The sequence below is a fragment of the Acanthochromis polyacanthus genome, chromosome 15 (genome assembly GCF_021347895.1).
Source record: "Acanthochromis polyacanthus isolate Apoly-LR-REF ecotype Palm Island chromosome 15, KAUST_Apoly_ChrSc, whole genome shotgun sequence".
Taxonomy (NCBI): Eukaryota; Metazoa; Chordata; class Actinopteri; family Pomacentridae; genus Acanthochromis; species Acanthochromis polyacanthus.
In genome coordinates, this window is record NC_067127.1 from 23,470,348 (window position 1) to 23,493,722 (window position 23,375).

At 39.7% G+C, this 23,375-nt stretch overlaps 1 protein-coding gene across 5 annotated transcripts in view; it reads left to right on the forward strand.

Moving 5' to 3' along the window:
• LOC110957748 (cilia- and flagella-associated protein 46) overlaps nt 1-23,375 on the forward strand; it is a 69,186-nt gene that overhangs the window by 38,606 nt on the left and 7,205 nt on the right. For 4 of the 5 annotated variants that reach the window (XM_051960094.1, XM_022203938.2, XM_051960093.1 and 1 more), the window contains exons 41-55: nt 1,492-1,677; nt 4,247-4,354; nt 7,323-7,502; nt 7,725-7,898; nt 9,269-9,366; nt 9,696-9,772; nt 10,448-10,614; nt 10,895-11,001; nt 11,642-11,712; nt 12,209-12,382; nt 16,020-16,099; nt 16,494-16,554; nt 17,111-17,143; nt 19,695-19,794; nt 19,935-20,047. In XM_051960094.1, the coding sequence (XP_051816054.1) occupies nt 1,492-1,677; nt 4,247-4,354; nt 7,323-7,502; nt 7,725-7,898; nt 9,269-9,366; nt 9,696-9,772; nt 10,448-10,614; nt 10,895-11,001; nt 11,642-11,712; nt 12,209-12,382; nt 16,020-16,099; nt 16,494-16,554; nt 17,111-17,143; nt 19,695-19,794; nt 19,935-20,047 (1,729 nt within the window). Of the gene's footprint in view, nt 1-1,491; nt 1,678-4,246; nt 4,355-7,322; nt 7,503-7,724; nt 7,899-9,268; nt 9,367-9,695; nt 9,773-10,447; nt 10,615-10,894; nt 11,002-11,641; nt 11,713-12,208; nt 12,383-16,019; nt 16,100-16,493; nt 16,555-17,110; nt 17,144-19,694; nt 19,795-19,934; nt 20,048-23,375 lie in introns of those variants that run through there. The other variant, XR_007947262.1, reaches the window with a different exon arrangement.

Genomic DNA, 23,375 nt, shown 5'->3' on the forward strand with positions numbered 1-23,375 from the left:
TTGATTAGAGTCTGAACATCAAAGCAAAAGGGCATTAGATGTAAACATAGATGTACCCTAACTCAGATTTGCCCTGTTTGCCTAAGTACATTTTGGGTTTCACCCAGAGTTAATATGGTGCAGTACAGAACCTGCAAAAAAAAGTATTCTACAAAGCATTCGTTTACATCACTTTGCAAAACATACATTGAAGATCCATCTTGATAAAGTTTGATATCCTCAGCCAGTAGATGCTTACCTGTCATTGTCACTTGGGGGTGCTAACATTCAAAGTAACAGTAAGAATTCTTGCTGGAGTGCTGGCCTCAGGAGAGCGAGTTATAGTAATTTGTGTGCATGACATATTTGAAAACTTGCCATGGTTCATGGCGACCAATTACTTTGTGCTACTCTAAAATGCTCTTCAGAGAGCTAAATAACATTGAGTAATACGTTTTCTGTTTATCATCTAACATCTACAGTGGACTTTTAGGGGAGTCTAATTGCTGGTGTACCTGGAATTTGAATGTTTGCTTTTGTTTCTAAACTGCAATATCAGGAACAATACAGGATGTATTAAGTGCCATACAGCCATGGCCATAAGTTTGGACACAAGTACCATGACGCTTGTGAATCTTAGAAAATACCACAAAATTGTCACTTACAATACAGTACACAACTCCTGAGAACTATATTAAGTTTCATATTTTAAAAAAACATCAAAAGAGTTTGGTGTCATTTTGTTATTCTTACCAAATTCGGTTTTGAAAGTACTGCATTTTTTTGTTATTTTCTTCTAATATTATGTTTTGGGAACAAAGTTGTTCCAATTGTTGGAATTTATTGATAATATTATATCCCTTGTTGATTTGTTGACTAATTAAACTGGTGCTGTCAAAAAATATTAGTTATGTTCTGTAATAGACATCAAAACAGACATAGTAAGTCATGCTGTGTCCAAACTTATGGCCATGGCTGTATAGCACTTAATACATCCTGTATTGTTCCTGATATTGCAGTTTAGAAACAAAAGCAAACATTCAAATTCCAGGTACACCAGCAATTAGACTCCCCTAAAAGTCCACTCATTTGACACATACACTACATAAAAAATGGATCCATTCTGACTTGTAATTCCCAGTCAACACATGTTTGGAAAGTCTAATAAGTTATTAGCAATAGCATTGCCCAGCACCTTGAATTGGAAATGAAAAATTAAATGAAATGTAAAATGACAATGCTCCGTGTTTTGCCCACAGATGTCAATCATGCTTCTTTTGAACAGCTTTTGTAACCGCTTTTCCTAGTAAAAAAGAAAAGATAGATTAAACCTGCATCAACATCGACTTCTAATTGCTCTACAGCCAAAATTTGAACATCAATGAATGCATCAAATCAAATTTAGAAAGCTTTCTCTTTCCAAATACCTGTCTATCAGATGTTAGTGAAAGTAGATATCTCGTCCTGACTCATCTCCTCATTTGACCTTAACTTCTTGTGGTCCTCGTCCAGGAATGGTTGAGTGTGGGCAGAACCTTGGGGCAGATGGCTCTGTACCAGTTGGCAGCAGTCAACTCTAACTCCTTGGACAACATGGAGATTAGAGCTCGCCGCCTGAGCCTGATGGGAAAGTACCTGAGACTCCAGGCTGTGCAGGAGGATATTTACCTGAATGCTCTGTGGGAAACACAAAAGCAGGTAGACCACACAAATGTTCACATATGAAAACTCACAAATAATCCAAATGTACATCTGCAACCCCAAGAGGTAAGAAAGTCAGACAGTTTGAATTTAAAAACGTTTTGAGTTGAAAGTACAGCACTAAGAAGACAAAGAAATCATTGTAGTCATGGAATCAATCTTACTCAATTACTGGAAGATAGAAATACAAATAACCAACAGACCTTTTTAGGATGCAGATACACATATAGGTTGGTGTAAAGTTCGTTAGAACATTAGTGGGGATACATTAAGCAGGGAACTGGTTGTCCTCCCCTCCAGGAAAGTTTTATCAACAGCTTGAATGCACTAATTTGTTCCTTTTAGAAACAAAATTCAGTAACCAAGTGACAAATCAAAAAGTAGAATACACACGTGGACAAAATTGTTGGTACCCCTCAGTTAAAGAAGGAAAAACCCACAATTCTCACTGAAATCACTTGAAACTCACAAAAGTAACAATAAATAAAAATTTATTGAAAATTAAATAATCAAAAACAGCCATTACTTTTGAATTGTTGATTAACATAATTATTTAAAAAACAAACTAATGAAACAGGCCTGGACAAAAATGATGGTACCTCTATAAAAGATTGAAAACTATTTGACCAGAGTGACATGATTAACTCAGGTGTGTCATTTAATTGACATCACAGGTGTTTCCAAACTCATAATCAGTCAGTCTGCCTATTTAAAGGGAGACAAGTAGTCACCCTGCTGTTTGGTGAAAAGGTGTGTACCACACTGAACATGGACAACAGAAAGCGAAGGAGAGAATTGTCCCAGGACATCCGAAAAAAAATTATAGACAAACATCTTAAAGGTAAAGGCTATAAGACCATCTCTAAACAGCTTGAAGTTCCTGTGACAACAGTGGCTCATATTATTCAGAAGTTCAAGACCCACGGGACAGTAGCCAACCTCCCTGGACGTGGCCGCAAGAGGAAAATTGATGACAAATTGAAGAGACGGATCGTTCGAATTGTATCCAAAGAGCCCAGAGCAACCTCCAAAGAAATTAAAGGTGAACTCCAAGGCCAAGGTACATCAGTGTCAGATCGCACCATTCGTCGTTGTTTGAGCCAAAGTGGACTTCATGGGAGACGACCAAGGAGGACACCACTGCTGAAATAAACTCATAAAAAAGCCAGACTGGAATTTGCAAAAATGCATGTTGACAAGCCACAAAGCTTCTGGGAGAAGGTCCTTTGGACAGATGAGACCAAACTGGAGCTTTTTGGTAAGGCACATCAACTCTATGTTCATAGACTCAAAAACCAAGCATACGAAGAAAAGAACACTGTCCCTACGGTGAAACATGGAGGAGGCTCAGTAATGTTTTGGGGCTGCTTTGCTGCATCTGGCACAGGGTGTCTTGAAAGTGTGCAAGGTACGATGAAATCTGAAGACTATCAAGGCATTCTGGAGAGAAATGTGCTGCCCAGTGTCAGAAAGCTTGGTCTCAGTCGCAGGTCATGGGTCTTCCAACAGGACAACGATCCAAAACACACAGCCAAAAACACCCAAGAATGGCTGAGAGAAAAGCGTTGGACTATTCTAAAGTGGCCTTCTATGAGCCCAGATCTGAATCCCATTGAACATATGTGGAAGGAGCTGAAACGTGCCATTTGGAGAAGACACCCATCAAACCTGAGACAACTGGAGCTGTTTGCTCATGAGGAGTGGGCCAAAATACCTGTTGACAGCTGCAGAACGCTCATTGACAAATACAGAAATCGTTTAATTGCAGTGATTGCCTCAAAAGGTTGTGCAACAAAATATTAAGTTATGGGTACCATCATTTTTGTCCAGCACTATTTCATTAGTTTGTTTTTTTAAATAATTATGTTAATCAACAATTCAAAAGTGATGGCTGATTTTGATTATTTAATTTTCAATAAATTTTTATTTACTGTTACTTTTGTGAGTTTCAAGTGATTTCAGTGAGAATTGTGGGTTTTTCCTTCTTTAACTGAGGGGTACCAACAATTTTGTCCACGTGTGTATAAAGCAGTATTGCTCTCAGACATTTTCTATTGCTTTAAAATGTGAATGATCTTGTAGATGAACTTTTCTTTTTTATTATTTTCCCTGCTAAGTCAACACACATACAGAATTTATTAACCGTACTTTCTCAATTTTGGTGTCTTTGTTTGGGTCAGTAACCTCTTTAAACATATATGTGGCAGCTTTTATTATCAATGATAAATTATTTAATTTTAATGAATCTTAACCCACTGACTTCATCAGTTCATATGTGTTTCCATCCCACAGTCATTCTAGCATTTTTAAAGAACATTTTTTTTATGTTTTTATTGAGGAGGCATACACTTGCAGTCCCTTGAAATCTCCACCTATGAAGAAATAAGTGCACCAATGAACAAATGGCTTGGAAAAAAGTTGCAACAGGGCTTTACAAGTTTATGGTGATAAAGATGGATGTCTGTTTAAGAGATACTTTAAGATAGATTATCTTGGTTTGCGACCATGAGGGAATTGTATACTAATCACAATCATTGTTCTGTGATTTTTATATAACTCTGTGCAGAAGGAAGCCTGGTCTGAACGTAACGCTGTTTCCAGAAAGGAGAAGAATTCCGAGAACAGCAGTGAATCAAGCCAAAAAGAGCTGGGAATGACCTCTGCTGAGCATCAGGTACATACCCCCTGACAAGTGACCCCAACACTCCTGACTCGTCTCTAATCTGAGGTCTTATGCTGAAATTCACTCCACATCTCAAATCCTTCAAATCATATGGGCATCCTCCGTAGTTCTAATATTGAAAATGAGCACTGAGACATCTCCTGTCCTAGTCAAACTTGGTGTAGAATAAAATGGGGCAATAGATTATTTATTCAAGAACATTTTGGAATGTTAAGTAGTGTTGTGAAACTGACTTTTGACATAGATGTCTGCTTTGAGATTAACTATAATGAAACTAAATATTCAATGTCTAATATCAAGGCGCAGTAATCCCACAGCTGAAAATCTTGTACAATGTTGCACAGCGCTGATTTTGATTTTCATCATATGAAAGTTTCAGCACTGATTTCATTGACTGCTTGATAGTCAGGTCTGTTTCATGGCTTATTAGAAAATAAGGTGTTAACCTTTACATCAGATTTAATGCCAGCCAATAAAGAATTAGCTAAAAAATAGTGTTACGTAAGTTTGACTTCAGGGATAGCTCCACATTTTTCAAGCGTGTCCTAAAACAGTACTCACATTTGTACCTTTCAAAGAGTTATTGATTGCTGTAATTGGTTTTTTTTGTCCAGGCTGCCTGTGAAGAAATCCTTTCTAAATGGAATTCCAATCTAAGTGATGGAATTCTGCAGTTCAGCTACAGCTAATACTATGTGAGGCTTCAACAGTCTTACCTCCTTCAATGCACATATAAAAACGTAATTAATGTTTCAAAAAAAAACTTGAAAAATGTGAATCTGTCCTTAAAGTAAAGAGGTCTTTGGTCAAATATATTAGTGCCCATGTCATGGATGACTTATGATGACAACTTGGAGGGATATACAGTTTATTGATTGTGTTGCTATTTCTCAGCGCTGGGTGCACTTTCACAAAAAGTCATATATACCTGCTGATATTTCATTGCGTAAGGCATATTGTACACACTTTTTGACACATTGCGCTTGTGGCTACTGCCTTAGGAAGCTGTACATTTCAAGAATGGTTGATGTTGGTACATTTCAGTTTCTTACATTTTATCATGAAGCACAGTGCTGTGCAAAAGTGTTTCCCCCCTACAGAAATCTTCTAGTCTTGGATTTTGCATTTTAAATGATTGCTTGTTGAAGAATTCTTGAAAAACTTTATCAACCCTGTGAAAAAGTAGTTGCCCCCCTGAATCCCCTGGTCCACCCTTGGCAGGAGGAACTGCAGTTAAATGTTTGTTATAGCTTGTGAACAGTTTCTTACATCGCCATGGAGGAATTTTTCCCCCCCGCTTGTAGCAATATTAGTATGTAGCAGAAATAGCCTCATACATGGAAATAGAATTATATGTAGCAGTGTAGCCTAATGCGGTCACACCACATCATTGTAGAAGCTAGATGTTATGATTAAAACTGCACTAATTTATCAGGACAACACTTACTGTAGGTATTGAATGTAGGCCACCTAAAAGAACTTTATCAAAAATATTCCAGGTTCAATAATCATTAATTAATCAACTAATTGCCTGTCTGTAATGATCAGTCTCATAATCAAGAGTTGTGAACTCTGATTTCATTGACCTCCAGCTTCCCAAACAAAGAAGTATTCAAGCATTAATTAACTAATACTATGAACAAACAATAAACAACAATGACCTAACAACAACAGAGTGAATAAATTAATGAATAAATGCAGATAAGCAAACTAATTAGGTGTGATCATCACTGGAAGGAATTGGTAGAAAGATGATGAATTTCGAATTACTCTGGAATTGGTGGACAAATTTTAATGTTCTTTTTGGTCAGAAATGGCATCTACCTGGCTACTCTCCCATGAATGCCATTTTCTCCCAGAGTCTTCCTTATTGTGGAGTCATGTAGATTCATCATCTTAACTGAGGCCAGTAAGGTCTGCAGTTCTTTACAGGTTCATCTGGGTTCTTTTGTAACTTCCTGGATGAGATGTCGATACGCTCCCAGGAAGGTTCACCACTGGTCCACGTTTCTCCATTTGTAAATAATGTCTCTCACTGTGGTTCTCTGGAATCCCAGAGCCTCAGCAATGGCTTTGTAACCCTCCACACATCACATGCTGTTTTTTGAGACCCTTACCTACTTCACAATGCCAGTCAGGTTCTGTTTAGTGATGTTTAGATTCAACAGGCCTGGCAGTAATTGCATATGAGTGTGGCTGGTGAGACTGAACCCAATTGCTAAGTTAATTTAGTCATTTAGTAGATTAGTTGCTAATTACTTTTTTTTTTTTTTTTTTTTTTTACATAGGGTAATGAGAGCTGGAGAGCATGTTTCTTTCAACACATGAAATCATCATTCAAAACTCCATTTTCTCTTTCCTTGACTTATATTTGTCATATATTAAAATTAGTTTGATGATCTGAAACATATAAGTGTGACAAATATGCAAAAATACAAGATTCTTGTAGAGGGAGGCAAATATTTTCACTCAGCACAGTGCATACACTACTGTTCAAAAGTTTGGGGTCACCCAGGCAATTTCATGTTTTCCATAAAAACTCTCATTTTTATTCATGTGCTAACAGAATTACACAAGGGTTTTCTAATCATCAATTAGCCTTTCAACACCATTAGCTAACACAATGTAGCATTAGAACACAGGAGTGATGGTTGCTGGAAATGTTCCTCTGTACCCCTATTTAGGTATTCCATTATTAATCAGCCATTTCCAGCAAGAGTAGTCATTTACCACATTAATGTCTAGACTGTATTTCTGATTCATTTAATGTTATCTTCATTGAAAAAAAAAAGCTTTTCTTTTAGAAACAAGATCATTTCTAAATGACCCCAAACTTTTGAACGCTGGTGTACATGTTCTTTGACTGACTGATCATTTACACATGCGTTATTTTCTATCAGTACTGATATTTATTTTCCTATATGTTTGTGTGTCTGTGTTTGTCTTTATTTTGCAATAGAAAAAGAATACTGCCCAGCAACTATTGGTACAAGCCAGTAAAGCACTGGCAGAGGCCACCAGTTTGTGTCTCCAATACAACCTGCCCTCCTCCATCCTGGCTGATGCCTCTCTAAACATGTTGGAGTGTCATGGCCGTTCTGACCCGGCAGTGGCGGGCCAGTACATTGCCCTGTTTCAGGTACACCACTGCATCAGGTCACATGTGTCTAAATATACAGGCATTATCTTGAGTTTGCAGTGTTTGTAGAATACATAAATTTACATGCACAACACATCCAATTGCATCTGTGCCCTCACATTTTCTGTTCTTACTTGTGTTAGATTCTTCAAGTCATCAACACTTGCTGAAATTCGTGCTATTGCCAACAGCTCCTTCATCAATCTTCTGCTTTAATCCCAGACCTGCTGCACTGTTGCTATGATGACTGAGGTCCTAAGTTCTGCCTGTGCTGATACCGGAGCGTGCCAGCTCTCTGCTCTGCTCAGCCTCCACAGGAATCTGCTCCTCTCTCAGGAGGAGAGACCCAGCAGCCTACTGAAGGGAGTAGAGGACTCCCTCAACAGCCTCTCCAAGGTACTGGGTCACCAAACACTCACCACTCATGATTTATGGATGCTGTCATTGCCAGCTTGGTAAATTCCCTTGATGGTGGGGGGGCATAATATTTGTGCTTTGGCCTTCGCTTCGGGTGCACTGTAGGGTTCCAAAATCACACAGCGTAGTGGAACTGGGAAAACATATTTTAACTCAAAGGTTCTTTAACATGTCCAGTAGCTGGTATATTATACACTGGTTGAAAGAAGGTTGACACTTTCTGCTATTCCAGTGCAATGTTGAGTGTCATTTAGGTCTATTCTTGCATAGCAGCCCGGTCTCACGGGGATTCGTGAAACTGTCACGTCAGTTTTTGTTTCGGTTTCGTGCGCACCAACACGATGTCATCATGTTTTTCGTGCCGCTCACCACGAGCGAAACCCGCTGTGGTAATCACATCTGAAAGTGGTTTATACCGGCGGATTCATGACGATTTAAGCTGTCCATCGGCGTTTGCGGCCGCCGCTGCGGCCGCCATTGCGGCTGCCAGACATCTGGCCGCAGTGGCAGCCGCAGTGGCAGCCGCGGCGGCGGCCGCAAACGCCGATGGACAGCTTAAATCGTCATGAATCCGCCGAATTTGCATAGGAATTTAAAGAATGTCCGGCGGCCGAAGCGGCGGCCGCAAACGCCGATGGACAGCTTAGATCGTCATGAATCCGCCGGTATAAACCACTTTCAGATGTGATTACCACAGCGGGTTTCGCTCGTGGTGAGCGGCACGAAAAACATGACGACATCGTGTTGGTGCGCACGAAACCGAAACAAAAACTGACGTGACAGTTTCACGAATCCCCGTGAGACCGTGTTTGCGCATAGTCAGACTATTCCTCAGTGCAAAATGATGTGGCTGCACCTCATCATCATTCTGCTATAGGGGAAAACAACACTGCAGCTTCTTTGTATTTCTTTAGCCTGTCACATTTATAGTGAGCAGAGCTAAGTCAAGGAAAATCAACAGTACACCCCCCCCCCCCCCCCCCCCCCCCCCCCCCCCCCCCCCCCCCCCCCCCCCCCCCCCCCCCCCCCCAAAAAAAAAAAAAAAATAGTGATGGGAGGATTTGGTTTAGTGCAAAACGTGCATGCCAGGTGAGCACTGTCAATCAAATGAGTAATTCGCAGTAAAAATTACAATTACAAAACATTACAATTTCTGATCGTTTGTCAAACTCCTCCTTGACACACTCTACAGAGAGCATACTTTGCTGGATCTTGTGCAACAGGCATTTTCATATTCAAAGAGCATTCCTTTTATGCTTTCTGAAATAATTTCTTTGAAAAAGAGGAAAAAACAATGCGTACACTATACTGCAAAACTTGTGATCTTGAAATTACTTTTGGATTTGCAGGTGTTCAGCCACCTGACCATCAATCCAAACCACTTAAGCATCCTAGGAGAGCTCCCACTCAACCTGAAGATCTTGCTGCTTCAGCACTCTAAAGATTGGTAATTTATTTTTTGTCCTTCTCTATTTTCTCATTGCATTTCCCTTGCTTTGATGCAATGTAAATTCTGTCCTTTATCTGGCTCTCAGTATCCTGGTATATTAACAAATGACTGCAGATCACATAAGCCACATTAAATTCAGGTTGCAGTCACATCTTGAGCAGAAGGAGCCTGCAATGTGGTAGACCTGCTACCATAGGGTTGTTTGTTAAAAGTACTCTCTTAGTATTTGTGAATGTTGCTTGCAATGAAAGTTTTTTTTAAATGTATTGTATGCAGGGTGCATTTTCTTTGTATGTATTTTTGAATGTTGGTGGATTTCTTTTCAGGTCAGAACTTTATGGCGCCTTCTATGAGATGACCAAAGCTCCAGAAAATCAAAAAGGAAAGACTCCACAAGTTACAGGTTTAGTACTTTTAGATGTCTAAGCTAATGTAAAGAGCCATAAAGGGTCAGACCTTCTCCTTTTATGTGGGATGAAAGTTAATTCAAACATTTATTTCATTTATGTATTTATATTATTTTGTACTACGTCAAATATTTTCCATAGTGCCAGATGAGATGGTCTTGATTACACATGCATTGTTGTCAACATTGAAATGGAGTCAGATGAATTTGGAATTACCGTATAATATTTATCTGCAAGGGAAATGAAAAGTTCAGATTTAATGATGACGAGGAGAAGGGAAAAAGAGGGAGAAATATAGAAAAATATCAGTTTCCTTGGACCTCTTTGCGACTGACCTGGCATGGAAACCCAGCTTTCATTAGTCATCGCAGCTTATTAGCATACAGTGTTACCCGGCCATGTGGCCTTTCCTCAGTATAGGCTGAGATGTTGCAGGAGTAAATGAAAGCGTATATGCTGCATCTGCACCCATGGCCTGAGAATGAGGACAAACTCATTAAACAGAAAACACAGTGAAGAAAAAGCATGTTGCAGCAGATGAAGAGAGAGGGAGATCTTACAAAAGGAGTATGACGAGGAGGGGTTGGAGGTGCTCAGAGGGACCAATTACAAAGGCTGTATGTGTCTGTGAGTATGCATGTCTGATTGTGTGTCAGCTCCTGTTGCTACAGGTACCCTGATGTGCACTAGGATGGCCAAGGTTTCAGTCCTGCCGCAGGCTCTGCTAGCACTAAGGGAGCAGACTCGGGCCTTTGGCCAGGAGACCAGACATGCCCTCTTCAAGGAAGACTCTTGGCACAGAGTTAAGGGCAGGCTGGATGCCTCTGAGGAGCATAAGGTTTTTCTCCATGTCTGTCCCGTTCAGACCTCTGCCCTTTTTTCCTTCTATTAGCTCTACCAACTGCAAGCTTCATAAATAATCTTACTCCACTCCAATTATTATCAACTCATGCCTCTTCTCGCTCACTGAGGGGCCTTGGGACAACTGATTTTTACATGCAAGCCATGTGTAGCTGAAAGAAATGTGTGTATGAAAGTAATCAGTGCCTTGAAACAATAGTATTGAATACCAGCTGCGGACTCTGCCTTTGCTTTTTTTTTCTTGCCCTTCTATACAGAAAACTGCAGGCGGAGAAAAGTTGCCACCTTCCTTCAGCAAAATTGTACAAGATATGGAAGCTTATTTGAATCCACTTCTCACACAGTTTGACTTCTCTTGCTTAAGGTAAACTGCACATTAAGATCAGAATCAGCATTTTGTCCTCTACAAAGGCATGTCAAATTTCATTTATCATTTTTAGCCTAAGGAAGGAAACATTTCCACTTTGAAATCCAGATTGTTAATGTTAAAAGTCTGCAGTTACTTATCAAAGAAACCTTTGCTTGATAGTGGTGAGTATGCTTTGAATTGTCTTACATGTCTCTGAGTTCATTGCATATGTCATTGTTTATGTTGTGCTATCATAGATCTTTCTCATAGCAGACATTTTGACTTGTCAAACACAGGTGTATCAGTGCCAGGATCCTGATTTTTGCATGCTTCAACTTAATTCTAAATGATTTTAAGCCTTTATTAATTGTAGTTGTGGCAACTATTAATGCACACTGTAAGAAGTCCATTCACAATGACAATAAAGATTCTTGATTCAAGTGTACTCAGCAGACTTGTGTGGCTATAAGTATTAGTTGGTTAGGTTTGTCATATTCTCTGAACACACAGATGCATGCAGTCAGCTTTCACAAGGCAAGTACGGCAGAACTGTACTTTTTGCAACTTCTTACACTGTGTTGGTCATGTCTGCCTTATGTGACATAAGATAATGTAGTCCTACTGATCGTCATTTGTCCGTATCTCCAACCATCAGGCCACAGGCGGCATCACTGCCAGTCCCTGAAATGACCAAAGGCAAAGATAAAGAGGAGAAAGGGAGCTCAGGTAAAATTACGCCGCATTAGATGTGTGTCTGACGCTCTGGGGGCATTGTGGTTATCTTTACAGTGCACTGGATGAACCACCATTGCAATGACTGCTTTGATTCATGTATGTTGTGGGAATTGGCAGCCAGTGCATAGGTCTCCTTTCAATCAGGCTGTAGTTTATTCCCCTCAGGCCAGTGTTTTTGCTTTAAATGTAGTTTTATCTGATACACATTGGTGTCCACCGATAACGTGATATTTCAGCACTTATACAAAGTAGAGTGTAGTGTCCCTAAACTGCATGTTAAAGTGTTACCAGTCCAAATTGTTGAAGCAATCACACTATGTCAGGTATTGTATCAGTTGTTTACTTTGTAAGTGAAGTCATAATTACTTAAAGGTGGTTGTGCTACAACATCTAAAAGATTTTAAGATTAAAAAAAAACATTTGCACTGTCATCAAATATGTAATACATGTGAAACTCATTGTACTTTTGTGTGTGTGGTATATACAGTTAAATTACCAGCTGAACCAGGGGAATATATGGTCATACTGGCAGACAGGAAGCTGCTGGAGTTGCCACTGGAATCTTTGTCCATCCTGCAACAGGAAGGCTTAAATTCGGTGTCACGAGACTTTTCACTGCAGCTTTTCTACAGCCGCCATAAAAGAGAAGAACGACAGAAAGGTACCAAAGGACACATCAATACATTTTAAAATATTTCTAAACCCAAAGATTCCTCACCATTCCCAGGAACCTGAAACTTGTCAGATATACTTTTCATTATGCATTAAAAAGAAATGCAGGCTAATAGCAACACGCTAGCTCCACTTTAAACATTTTTAACTCGACAAAACCAGAAAACACTTATTTTAGAACACACACAATATGACACCAACATTAACTAACCTTGTTCCTTCCTCAGCTAAGTGCTAAATGATTAAGAACTTAATTCCATTTTGACCTTTCTTGCGGCAGAAACCGCCACCTTTCCTTCATTTTTGTGGCACTTATGGTTTTTGTTTTTGTTTTTTGCTTTGAAAATAAAAGCGTTTGCCTTAAAACTAAATGAATTATTAAATGCCCTTCCATCCACTATCTATACACCATTCAATCCTCATTAAGGTGACTTGGGTGAAGGAAGAGGACACCCAGGACTGGTCACCAGTCTATCACAGGGCTACACATAGAGTCAAACAATCATACTCACACCTAGGGACAATTTAGAATCACCAATTAACCTCAGCATATTTTTGGACTATGAGAGGAAGCTAGAGAACTTGGAGAAAACCCACACCTGCACAGGGAGAACAAAGCTCCATGCAGTAAGACCCCAGGTCCAAGCCAGGACGTCACATTAATTATTAAATGTGAGAAACTAAATATTATTTGGGTCATTTACACAGTGAGTGAGGTTCAGTGTAGAAGTGGATGTTTGCATCACATAAGTCCTCATCATATTTCAGTGAATAATAGCTTGCAGTTGTGAAAGCATCTGCAGGTAGCCATCTATAGAAATGGAATTTGTTCAGCAGAGAAAGGTCATTTCACATCCTGCTGGCATGCAGAACTTCATGCAGACATCCGTAAACACCACAGCCTGCCTTTCTAAAGTGGATGTCCATTAATTGTGGCCCTTTTGCTGTGCCTGCTTGAACAATTAAGCATCAGGGTGGCAGGTTTCACTGTGCAGGGGTTGGTGGTGTCCATAGGTAACTGTGAAAATCATGCTTTAAATTTAAATGACAGCATTTGCTTAGGCTGTCAGCCAAAAACACAAAACCAGATTATCACAGAAAGGCTGATGCTGTAGACTTACCCTTATGTCTTGAAGCCCGGTGTCTTTTGCGAACACCTTTGGGAAAAAACTGACTTTTGGTGCAGACTTTGCTGCTGCTGGACCCAACGATTTCTGATCTTTCCCTTTTACTTTAATCCTAATGAAAAAAAAACCATCACTTTGTTGTTCATAATACCCCTATATGTTTTTTCCCCCTAGCATATCATTCTCATTATGATTTCATAGTAGAAACAGTGTAGGGTTGAGAAGCACTTCAAATGAAGAGCCTTAAACAAAGTTAACAGAATTTACTGCTGTTCTGCATAAGTGTCTACAGTTTGGAAAACAATTTATTTAAACTTAGTCTAAAGTAGAAGTATTGGTCACATAAAAATCCACCTTTCTTTCACAGCTTCCAGTCACATCGGGGCCCCTCGCCAGTCTAGGGGTTTTATTTTGAAGGAGAATTATGGTCCCAAAAACATCTGGTTGGTTTTGGACAATGATGTTTCCATCCTTGGGGGAATATTTCACATTAAAATTTTGGAAACAATAAAAGGCGTAGAAAGACCACTGAATCTGATCCAGCAGATATCTCTACCTTTTTAAAGGTTGAGTCATATGCATCACTTGAGTCAGTGTTCAAAGGTTACTGTTAATGTGAGCATGTATGTTTGTGTCACTTGGCACTTTTATATACCACAAACAAGAAAATACAAGAACATGCTTTTTAATGAAATCTCTTGTTGTCTAGATTAAATACATGAGTTTACAAAAAATAAAAGTGGATATTTTTTCTGGATATCATTACCATAATTTTGACATCAAGAAGATAGTGTCTGAAACCACTTTTGAAAGAGGTATTTATTATTCTATGCAGTGCTTTGCATGAACACCCCCAGACGTGAGCACATCACCCCGGTCCTTTACGCTCCCCACTGGCTTCCAGTCCAGTCAAGAATTCTTTTAAACTTTTGTTTGTTTTTGAAGCTCTTAATGGTCTTGCTCCACTTTATTTATCTGAGCTTTTAACTTTACGGGACCAAAAAAGCTCTGAGGTCACCCACTCAGCAGCTGCTTGAAGTACCCAATTATAAATAACAACAGAGCCTGTAGCTGCACCCAGGCTCTGGAACAAACTCCCCCCCAACATGCACACCATCACTGACCTGGGTCTTTTTAAATCAAAACTCAAAACCTTCCTGTTTGAAATGGCTTTCAACATCTAGTGGCGTGGTGACATTTTATTGCTTTTCTTTTAGATGTAGGTTTTAGTGCTGTTTTTTGCTGTTTATTTTATTGAGATCTTTCTGCATGAAGTTTGCATGTTCTCCCTGTGCATGCGTGGGTTTCCTCTGGGTGCTCTTGTTTCCTCCCACAGTCCAAAAACATGTTGAGGTTAACTAATTATTCTAAATTTACCTGTAGGTGTGAGTGTGACTGTTTTTCGCTTTAAGTTACTGTTTTGTTTTTAAGTTATTTTCTTGTTTGTTTGTTTTTTACTGTGAAGCACTTTGGTCACCCTTTGCCCTGTTGTAAAGGGCAAGACAAAAAACACTGATTGATTGATTGATTGATTGATTGATTGATTGATTGATTGATTGATTGATTGATTGATTGAAGTCCACTCAGGACAAATTAGGACAAACTATAAAAGGATTGTCTTCTGGTGGGAAACTCTTGCATTTGTGTGCATCTGTTCTTGCTGCCACAAATGTTACTAACAGTTTTTAAGTCATTAATGGGAAGTAATTCGAACTAGACATGCTTTGAAAGATTTTCCATTTGATGTCTACTGTAGTTGGATCTTCACAGTGATGTACAGTTTTTTATTAATTGCTGGAATTTTTATTCTTTAAGTTTTTTGTTTGGTAGAATTAAATGTGCAGTTGTTTTACAGTCGGGGCAAGAAAACACTGTCAGTTATGGAGACTTTTTAAAAAAAAAAGCATACCGACGCCTTGTGGTCAGTGATGCTGTATGGTTATTGGATTATTGCAACCTGAGATAAAACATTTGGTTTGAGAAAAATGTTAAAAATCCTATAATGAAAGTGTTTCATTTATGATTTTTTTTTTTTTTTTTTTTTTTTACCATAGCATGTCCATGTAGTGTTTTTAATCTGCTAGAAAACACATCATTACCATAAACAAGCAGTCTACTCTATGGCTGAATATTTCCACCTACAGATGGAGTCGTCTCCTAAAGCCTTGCTGCGAGCCCGCCCTAAAATACATAAAAGTGAAAGAAATAATAACCTTAAGATAACTCCTTGATTTGTCTGACACTAGGTGTTGATTTAACCCACTTTGAATGTAATTAATGTGGTAATTAAATTGAGAATCAGTTCTTCATCGATTGTTGATGCTTTGATTTGCAGAGGGTATCAGGTGCCAGGAGGAAACTTTTAGTTCTTCACTCATAACTGAATGTCATTGACTTTGCCGATACTGAGAAACTATTTCTTCCATTGCCAGTCCAAACGCTGTGTAATCTACCCTGCAGACAAGTGTATGTGTTAATTCTGCTCCCTGTTTGTCACAGTTGAAAGTGACAACAAAAAAGAGACCAAAGGCGGCAAGGGAAATAAGGGGAAGGGAGATCAAAGCCAAGCCATCAAAGTGGTGAGTTCAGTAAATTAATCTTGGCCTGCCAGATACAGACAGCAATATTATTTTTGCCTGCTGTCAGCCCTGGCAATTATTTAAGTTTCTCCCGCCTCTCTTTTAACTGTGGTTTTTCAATCAATTACATAATGTGTTTTCATAGAGATCCTACTTCTGGCTTCGTAGCATTTATCCTCCGTCACGCTCCACTTCTGTTTTTTTGGTTCGATTTCATTTGCTCTGTCTTAAAATCCACTTGTGTTTTCTGTCTTTTACCTATTTGCAGATGTGCATGTACTAAAGTTAATATTTGCATGCGTTTGTATATCTTATATTTTATTTATTTACTTCCAATTTGTATGCTTTGTTTAGCTGTGCTTGCTTGAATAATTGAAATCTGTTGTTTACCCAGATACCTGCCAATCATGCGCTGCCTTCTAACACCTTCCCAGTGGACACACGTAACTTCAGATGTATCTTTTTCGAAGATGTCCTTTCACAAATAGTTACCTCCGCCAGGAGGTTATGTAATCACCGGAGTTTGTCTGTTTGTCTGTTAACAGCATAACTCAAAAAGTCATGGACGGATTTTCACCAAAATTTTACAGAATGTCTGGAAGAGCAAAAGTAACAATTGATTAGATTTTGGAGGTGATCCGGATCACCGTCTGGATCCAGGATTTTTTTGAAGGACTCTGTACAATTGAGAGATGGCTTTTGAAGGACACCTTCAAAAAAATCCTGGATCCAGACGGTGATCCGGATCACCTCCAAAATCTAATCGATTGTTACTTTTGCTCTTCCAGACATTCTGTAAAAATTTGGTGAAAATCCGTCCATGACTTTTTGAGTTATGCTGTTAACAGACAAACAGACAGACAGACAAACAGATGGCCTGGCGGAGGTCTGTGCTCTCCGAGTGCTTTTCTAGTTTTAAGTATTATGTCTCGGACTGTATGTTAGATGTGAATCCTATTATCGAGTTGTACCCTTTTACATGCATCATTATTCTTAACTTGGCATTTGAAGATATTGTCAACCCTCACAATGAAGGTCATACAGGTAGGTAAACTCAACTGATTTAGATGAATTAAATGTATTTTCACAGAGAAAATGATTCAGTATGTACATTACATTATATGCTTTATGCATTCATTTATTGGTGTGTTTTTGTGAATTGTGGAAATGTACTAAGTAAAAATGTTTGCTTAACTTCAATGACAGTACTGTACAGTAGCTGCTTTTATTTTCCATTCTTCTTGAGTGGTGTGAACTGCAAGAGCAGTGATGGGAGTTTTAAGGTTCAAAAAGCCAAATTCTACAGTGATTAATGATTTATTTTTAACATATTACAACCACGCATTGATACTATACAGCAACTCATGCTATCCACCAATCAGCCATAACACTATGACCACCTGCGTAATATTGTGTTGGTCCCCCTTAAGTGGTCAAAAATGCTCTGAATCACTGGGCATGAACCTCTCAGGGTATCCTATGGGTTCTGGCACCAGGACGGTGGCAGTGGATCCTTTACAGTGGGTACGGAAAGTATTCAGACCCCTTGAAATTTGCCAAAATCAAACACTCAGCACCCCATCTTCACAGAAAAAAACGGAAATGTAGAAATTTTTGCAAATGTATTAAAAAAGAAAAACTGAAATATCCCATGGTCATAAGTATTCGGACCCTGTGCTCAGTATTGAGTAGAAGCACCCTTTTCAGCTAGTACAGCCATGAGTCTTCTTGGGAATGACGCAACAAGTTTTTCACACCTGGATTTGGGGATCCTCTGCCATTCTTCCTTGCAGATCCTCTCCAGTTCTGTCAGGTTGGATGGTGAATGTTGGTGGACAGCCATTTTGAGGTCTCTCCAGAGATGCTCAATTGGGTTTAGGTCAGGGCTCTGGCTGGGCCAGTCAAGAACGGTCACAGAGTTGTTCTGAAGCCACTCCTTTGTTATTTTAGCTGTGTGCTTAGGGTCATTGTCCTGTTGAAAGGTCAACCTTCGGCCCAGTCTTGGGTCCTGAGCACTCTGGAAGAGGTTTTCCTCCAGGATATCTCTGTACTTGGCCGCATTCATCCTTCCTTCAATTGCAACCAGTCGTCCTGTCCCTGCAGCTGAAAAACACCCCCACAACATGATGCTTCCACCACCATGTTTCACTGTGGGGATTGTATTGGGCAGGTGATGAGCAGTGCCTGGTTTTCTCCACACATACCGCTTAGAATTAACACCAGAAAGTTCAATCTTGGTCTCATCAGACCGGAGAATCTCATTTCTCATAGTCTGGGAGTCCTTCATGTGTTTTTTGGCAAACTCTGTGTGGGCTTTCATGTGTCTTGCACTGAGGAGAGGCTTCCGTCGGGCCACTCTGCCATAAAGCCCCGACTGGTGGAGGGCTGCAGTGATAGTTGACTTTGTGGAACTTTATCCTATCTCCCGACTGCATCTCTGGAGCTCAGCCACAGTGATCTTTTGGTTCTTCTTTACTTCTCTCACCAAGGCTCTTCTCCCACCATTGCTCAGTTTGGCTGGACGGCCAGGTGTAGGAAGAGTTGTGGTCGTCCCAAACTTCTTCCATTTGAGGATTATGGAGGCCACTGTGCTCTTTGGAACCTTGAGTGCTGCACAAATTCTTTTGTAACCTTGGCCAGATCTGTGCCTTGCCACAATTCTGTCTCTGAGCTCCTTGGGCAGTTCCTTCCACCTCATGATTCTCATTTGCTCTGACATGCACTGTGAGCTGTAAGGTCTTATATAGACAGGTGTGTGCCTTTCCTAATCAAGTCCAATCAGTTTAATTAAACACAGCTGGACTCCAATAAAGAAGCAGAACCATCTCGAGGAGGATCATAAGAAATGGACAGCATGTGAGTTAAATATGAATGTCACTGCAAAGGGTCTGAATACTTCTGACCATGTGATATTTCAGTTTTCCTTTATTAATAAATTTGCAAAAAAATCTATATTTCTGTTATTTTCTGTCAAGATTGGGTGTTGAGTGTACATTAATGAGAAATAAAATTAACTTTTTTGATTTTGGCAAATGGCTGCAATGACACAGAGAGTGAAAAATTTCAAGGGGTCTGAATACTTTCCATACCCACTGTAGATACTCTGGGTTGTGCAGTGGGGCATCTGTGAATCAAACTTATATCCTATTGATGCTTGATCAGAACAGGGTCTTGAAAGTTTGGAGGTCAAATCAACATCATGAGTGATTGTCATGTTCCTCAAGGTGTTCCTGATTGTTTGATGTTTTTGCCACATGGTGGGGTGCATTTTGCTGCGAGGGAAGGCCAGTGACATTTAGGATTGCTATGTGCATGAAAGAAAATGCTTGTTCTTGGACAATGCTTATTTCGGTGTCTAAGTCTCATTAAGACGGATGCTAAAATCCAAAGTTCTCCAGCAGAGCTCCACATAGTACCAATATGATCAATGTTATTCACTTCACCAGTCAGTGGTATGGCTGATTGGTGTATATGTCTTCTCCTTACCACCCGGCCGTTTATAAAGCATGATTTTTAAAATAAAAAATTCTGCTATTGTGACCTTTTATAAATCCAGATGCAAGGATTTACATTTTTCTGTTGTTGTCTCTATAAGGCGCAGGAGGGACTAGTCTGAGCATGAGGATGAAGGAGATTTTGGAAAACCACAGCCAGCATTTCACCAATTTGTGGGAGGGCAGCGAACAAACACCCAGGTTTGAATCTTTACGTCAAGCAGCAATAGCCCTTTTTTCATGTTTTTTTGCACTAAGCAGGCTGACGGCCTACTGTATTTATTGCATTACAATGCAGCCCATCACTTCTGCTTTGCTAACACTTTTTCATATCTATCAAGTGTGTCTGAGATGGAGCAAGTGCTGTGCAGATGCAGTGCCTTTATTTACCTGGGGATGGAGCACTTAATGGCAAAGATTCCACCTGCCAAACTAGCAGCCCTCAATCTGTCTGGTACTGTACACACTTACACCACAGTCTGTTCAACAGTAATAATGATACATTTTTAAAAAAAAAAGCAGCTTTAACCTTCTTAGGTTATATGAAAATGAAGAGAGTAACAGAGAATCAGCCTGTGTCATTTAATTCTACAGCACCTGATGTTTCCATTTGTATGCCAGACTTTATGAAATCACATGGTCTGGGTTTTCTAAAGCATTTAAAATAGATTGTGAAACTGTTATAATGAATGACTGAAGTTTGAACTTGAGCTGTGTGTGGATTATGTAAGCAGTAAATTGAGCAGTAAGCTTCATCTCTTCAAACACATCAATCTTTCATCTGCTGCATGGGTATATATAGAAATATCCTTGAACTGCAGTGAGAAATCAATAAGGTTTTACTATTGAATACTTGCCATAACATTTCAGTAACTTTACTAAGAGTCTTTAGCATCAATCTAGCTGAGGAAATCTGTTGGGGGTTAATGATTCTGAATTATATTAGTGGATCCCATTTGGAAAAAGCAGTTGTTAATTGATTAAGAGTGCATTAATGTGTGATGTTTTTGTAAAATACAGTTTGCCTTGACAATATGAACATGTAGACATGTAGTGTAGTGCTAGGACACAAGGTTGTTGTTCTGAATTTCTGATAAGGTGTATTGGGTTCATTGTCTGCAATCATAAAAGATCACACTTCTGCTGCAGTAAATCACAGTATTTTAAGGCATATTTGCTGAATCATTTCAAACTGTCTCAGCTGATGAATGACTTGAGAAATAAATCAAGAAATACTAGGTGTTTTCACAGAAGAAGCCTCTTTGATGAAGCACAAACAAATCTTTAGATAGTTTTTCTTTGTGTTGTCTTAAAAGAACTCCTGGCTGTTGTAATTTACAGTCAGGGGACAAGAAAGCTCCAAACTTGTCTCCCCCTTCTCACTTATAGAAGGTTTCTTCCCTCCTTCAGATACTCTTTAAATAAATGATAACCTGCCCCCAAATCGCCTTTCAGCTCTTCACACCTTCAAAAAATATTTCAAGCAACAACCGCGACTTCATCTTCATGGCCTCTCTCCTTCACCAACAAACAAAGGTAGTCTGAGCATGGGTGAACTTTTTTCCAGGGTGATTGGCAGAGTGTCAGGTTGGCCTTGCGCGTTGCCCCAGGCTAGACATACTGTATGATCTGCTAACTATAGTCTGACTGACGCCATGGTCTGAATTCCAGCTGTTACTTCACCGCACACCAGATTGCTGATTTTTAATTGGCCATCAGGATATGATTAGGTGATGGCAGATTTGTGTTTCTCAGAAAAATAAAAAAGATGTCGCACAGAATCTGCAGCACCATCTGCACTCGGGAATTGTGTCAGTGCATCTTTGTCTGCTTAAAGGTCCCATGTGGTGAAAAACTATTTTTATTGGCATTTATATGTGTCTGTAATATATATATATATATATATATATCTCATAACATCCAAGTCTATATATATATATATATATATATATATATATATATATATATATATATATAGACTTGGATGTGGAAAAAAATAAAGGTGTGAAAAAACTACTGCCTATTTAATACTGCCAGACCATTCCTCTACACCTCCCTCAACACCTTACAAGGCAGCAAGAATCTGGTAAATAGTCTTCCAGATAAAAATTGGCCCTCTCACTGCCCCTTGCTTCCAAAGTGAGATGCTTAACAGTCTGCCATGTTTATTTACTGTCTAGAGAAGGGGTGTCAAACTCCGTTCCTGGAGGGCCACTATCCTGCATGTTTTAGATGTTTCCCTCTTCCAACACACCTGATTCAAATGATCAGGCTCGTTATCAGGCTTCTGCTGAGCTTGATCATAAGCTGATCATTTGAATCAGGTGTGTTGGAAGAGGGAACCATCTAAAACATGCAGGATAGTGACCCTCCAGGAACTGAGTTTAACACCCCTGGTCGAGAGCCACTTTTGCTAGCTCTGGCATGATTTGCTTGAGTCTGACAAACTTTAAATCTGCTGCAAGAGGGAACATAGAAGTCTTCATGCACTCTCGCCATCTGATGAACCAAAGATCTAGTGGATTACTTTCATTTTTGATGGCAATGTTACCACAACAATAGAAAAATACTTCCCATTAGCCTGTGTACTGCTAAGATGACTAATATTAGCATTAGCTTTGACCATATTCCCCCAGGTCAGAGCTCTGTGGACATTATCATGCTGAGGGATAATCAGAAATTGAATGCTATTCTAGGACTGGGGGTAACTGTGCATTTGTCACCTTCTGTGATTCAGTGCAACAGAAACTGTGCTACTGTCAGATCTCAATGTCTTCTCTCCCACTCTCTGTGCTCACATATGCTACACTTTAACACAGCTGAATTCCCAACAAAACTGATCTCATTTAGATATGTTTTCTGTTTCTGTTGTCAAGCAACTCAGCCAATATAAAACAGACTAAAATCCAGTCCATTAATCTTACATGTTTACCAGCAGTCACTTTATAGCAATTTCCAAGCTGCTGCTTAGCACCACTAAAGTACTGATTTAATAACTGCACCTGACAAAATCTCCATACAAATATTGTGTTTCTAATTGTGATGAGAATTCAGCAATATGACCATATTAAACGTAGCCTAGCCGCGCTAGACAACCCACGGCAAATTTAATTCTCTGCCAGGGTGCGTCTAGTTACCCTCCATAAGGCTCGAGGTTGGATGCTCCTAAAACTGGCCGGACGAATCACCATGAAGTGTAGAGTCAGAAGGCGGGCGTAACTAAGTGACGACAGAGGCGCGACGATTCTGACAGAAACAACCGGCGCACAATAAACAGTTATCTTTCGACTCGGCTTTGGCCACAGCCCTTAAAGCTTTGAAGCTAAAATTCAACTTGAAAGATAAACAAAGGACGGCACTCAAGTGTTTCATTGAGAAGAAAGACGTATTGGGACTTATGCCGACGGGATATGGCAAATCCTTAATATACCAGTTGGCTCCGCTGGTTGGGAAGCTAATGGCACTTAGCAACAATCCGGCGCTCTAGGAACTACGTCAGTCTATTCGTTACGCTGATTGGTTGTATACCTACCCAATTGCTGCAGAGTGATTTGAAAGACAACCTTTTAGCCCGCCTCCCTCCCTGTCGAGCGTGCCTCGACCCTTGTGTCTTAAGAGCTGGGTCTAGCGTGGCTAGGCTATATTAAACGATCATTTAGAAAGAAAGTTACAAGCAACAGTATGTTCTGGTCTGACACATTCATTCACATGCATCTCAGCTGTCATGCATTCAACTGCGCTGTCAGTCACAGATACAGAGAGAGTCTTCTTCCTGAAAGGAG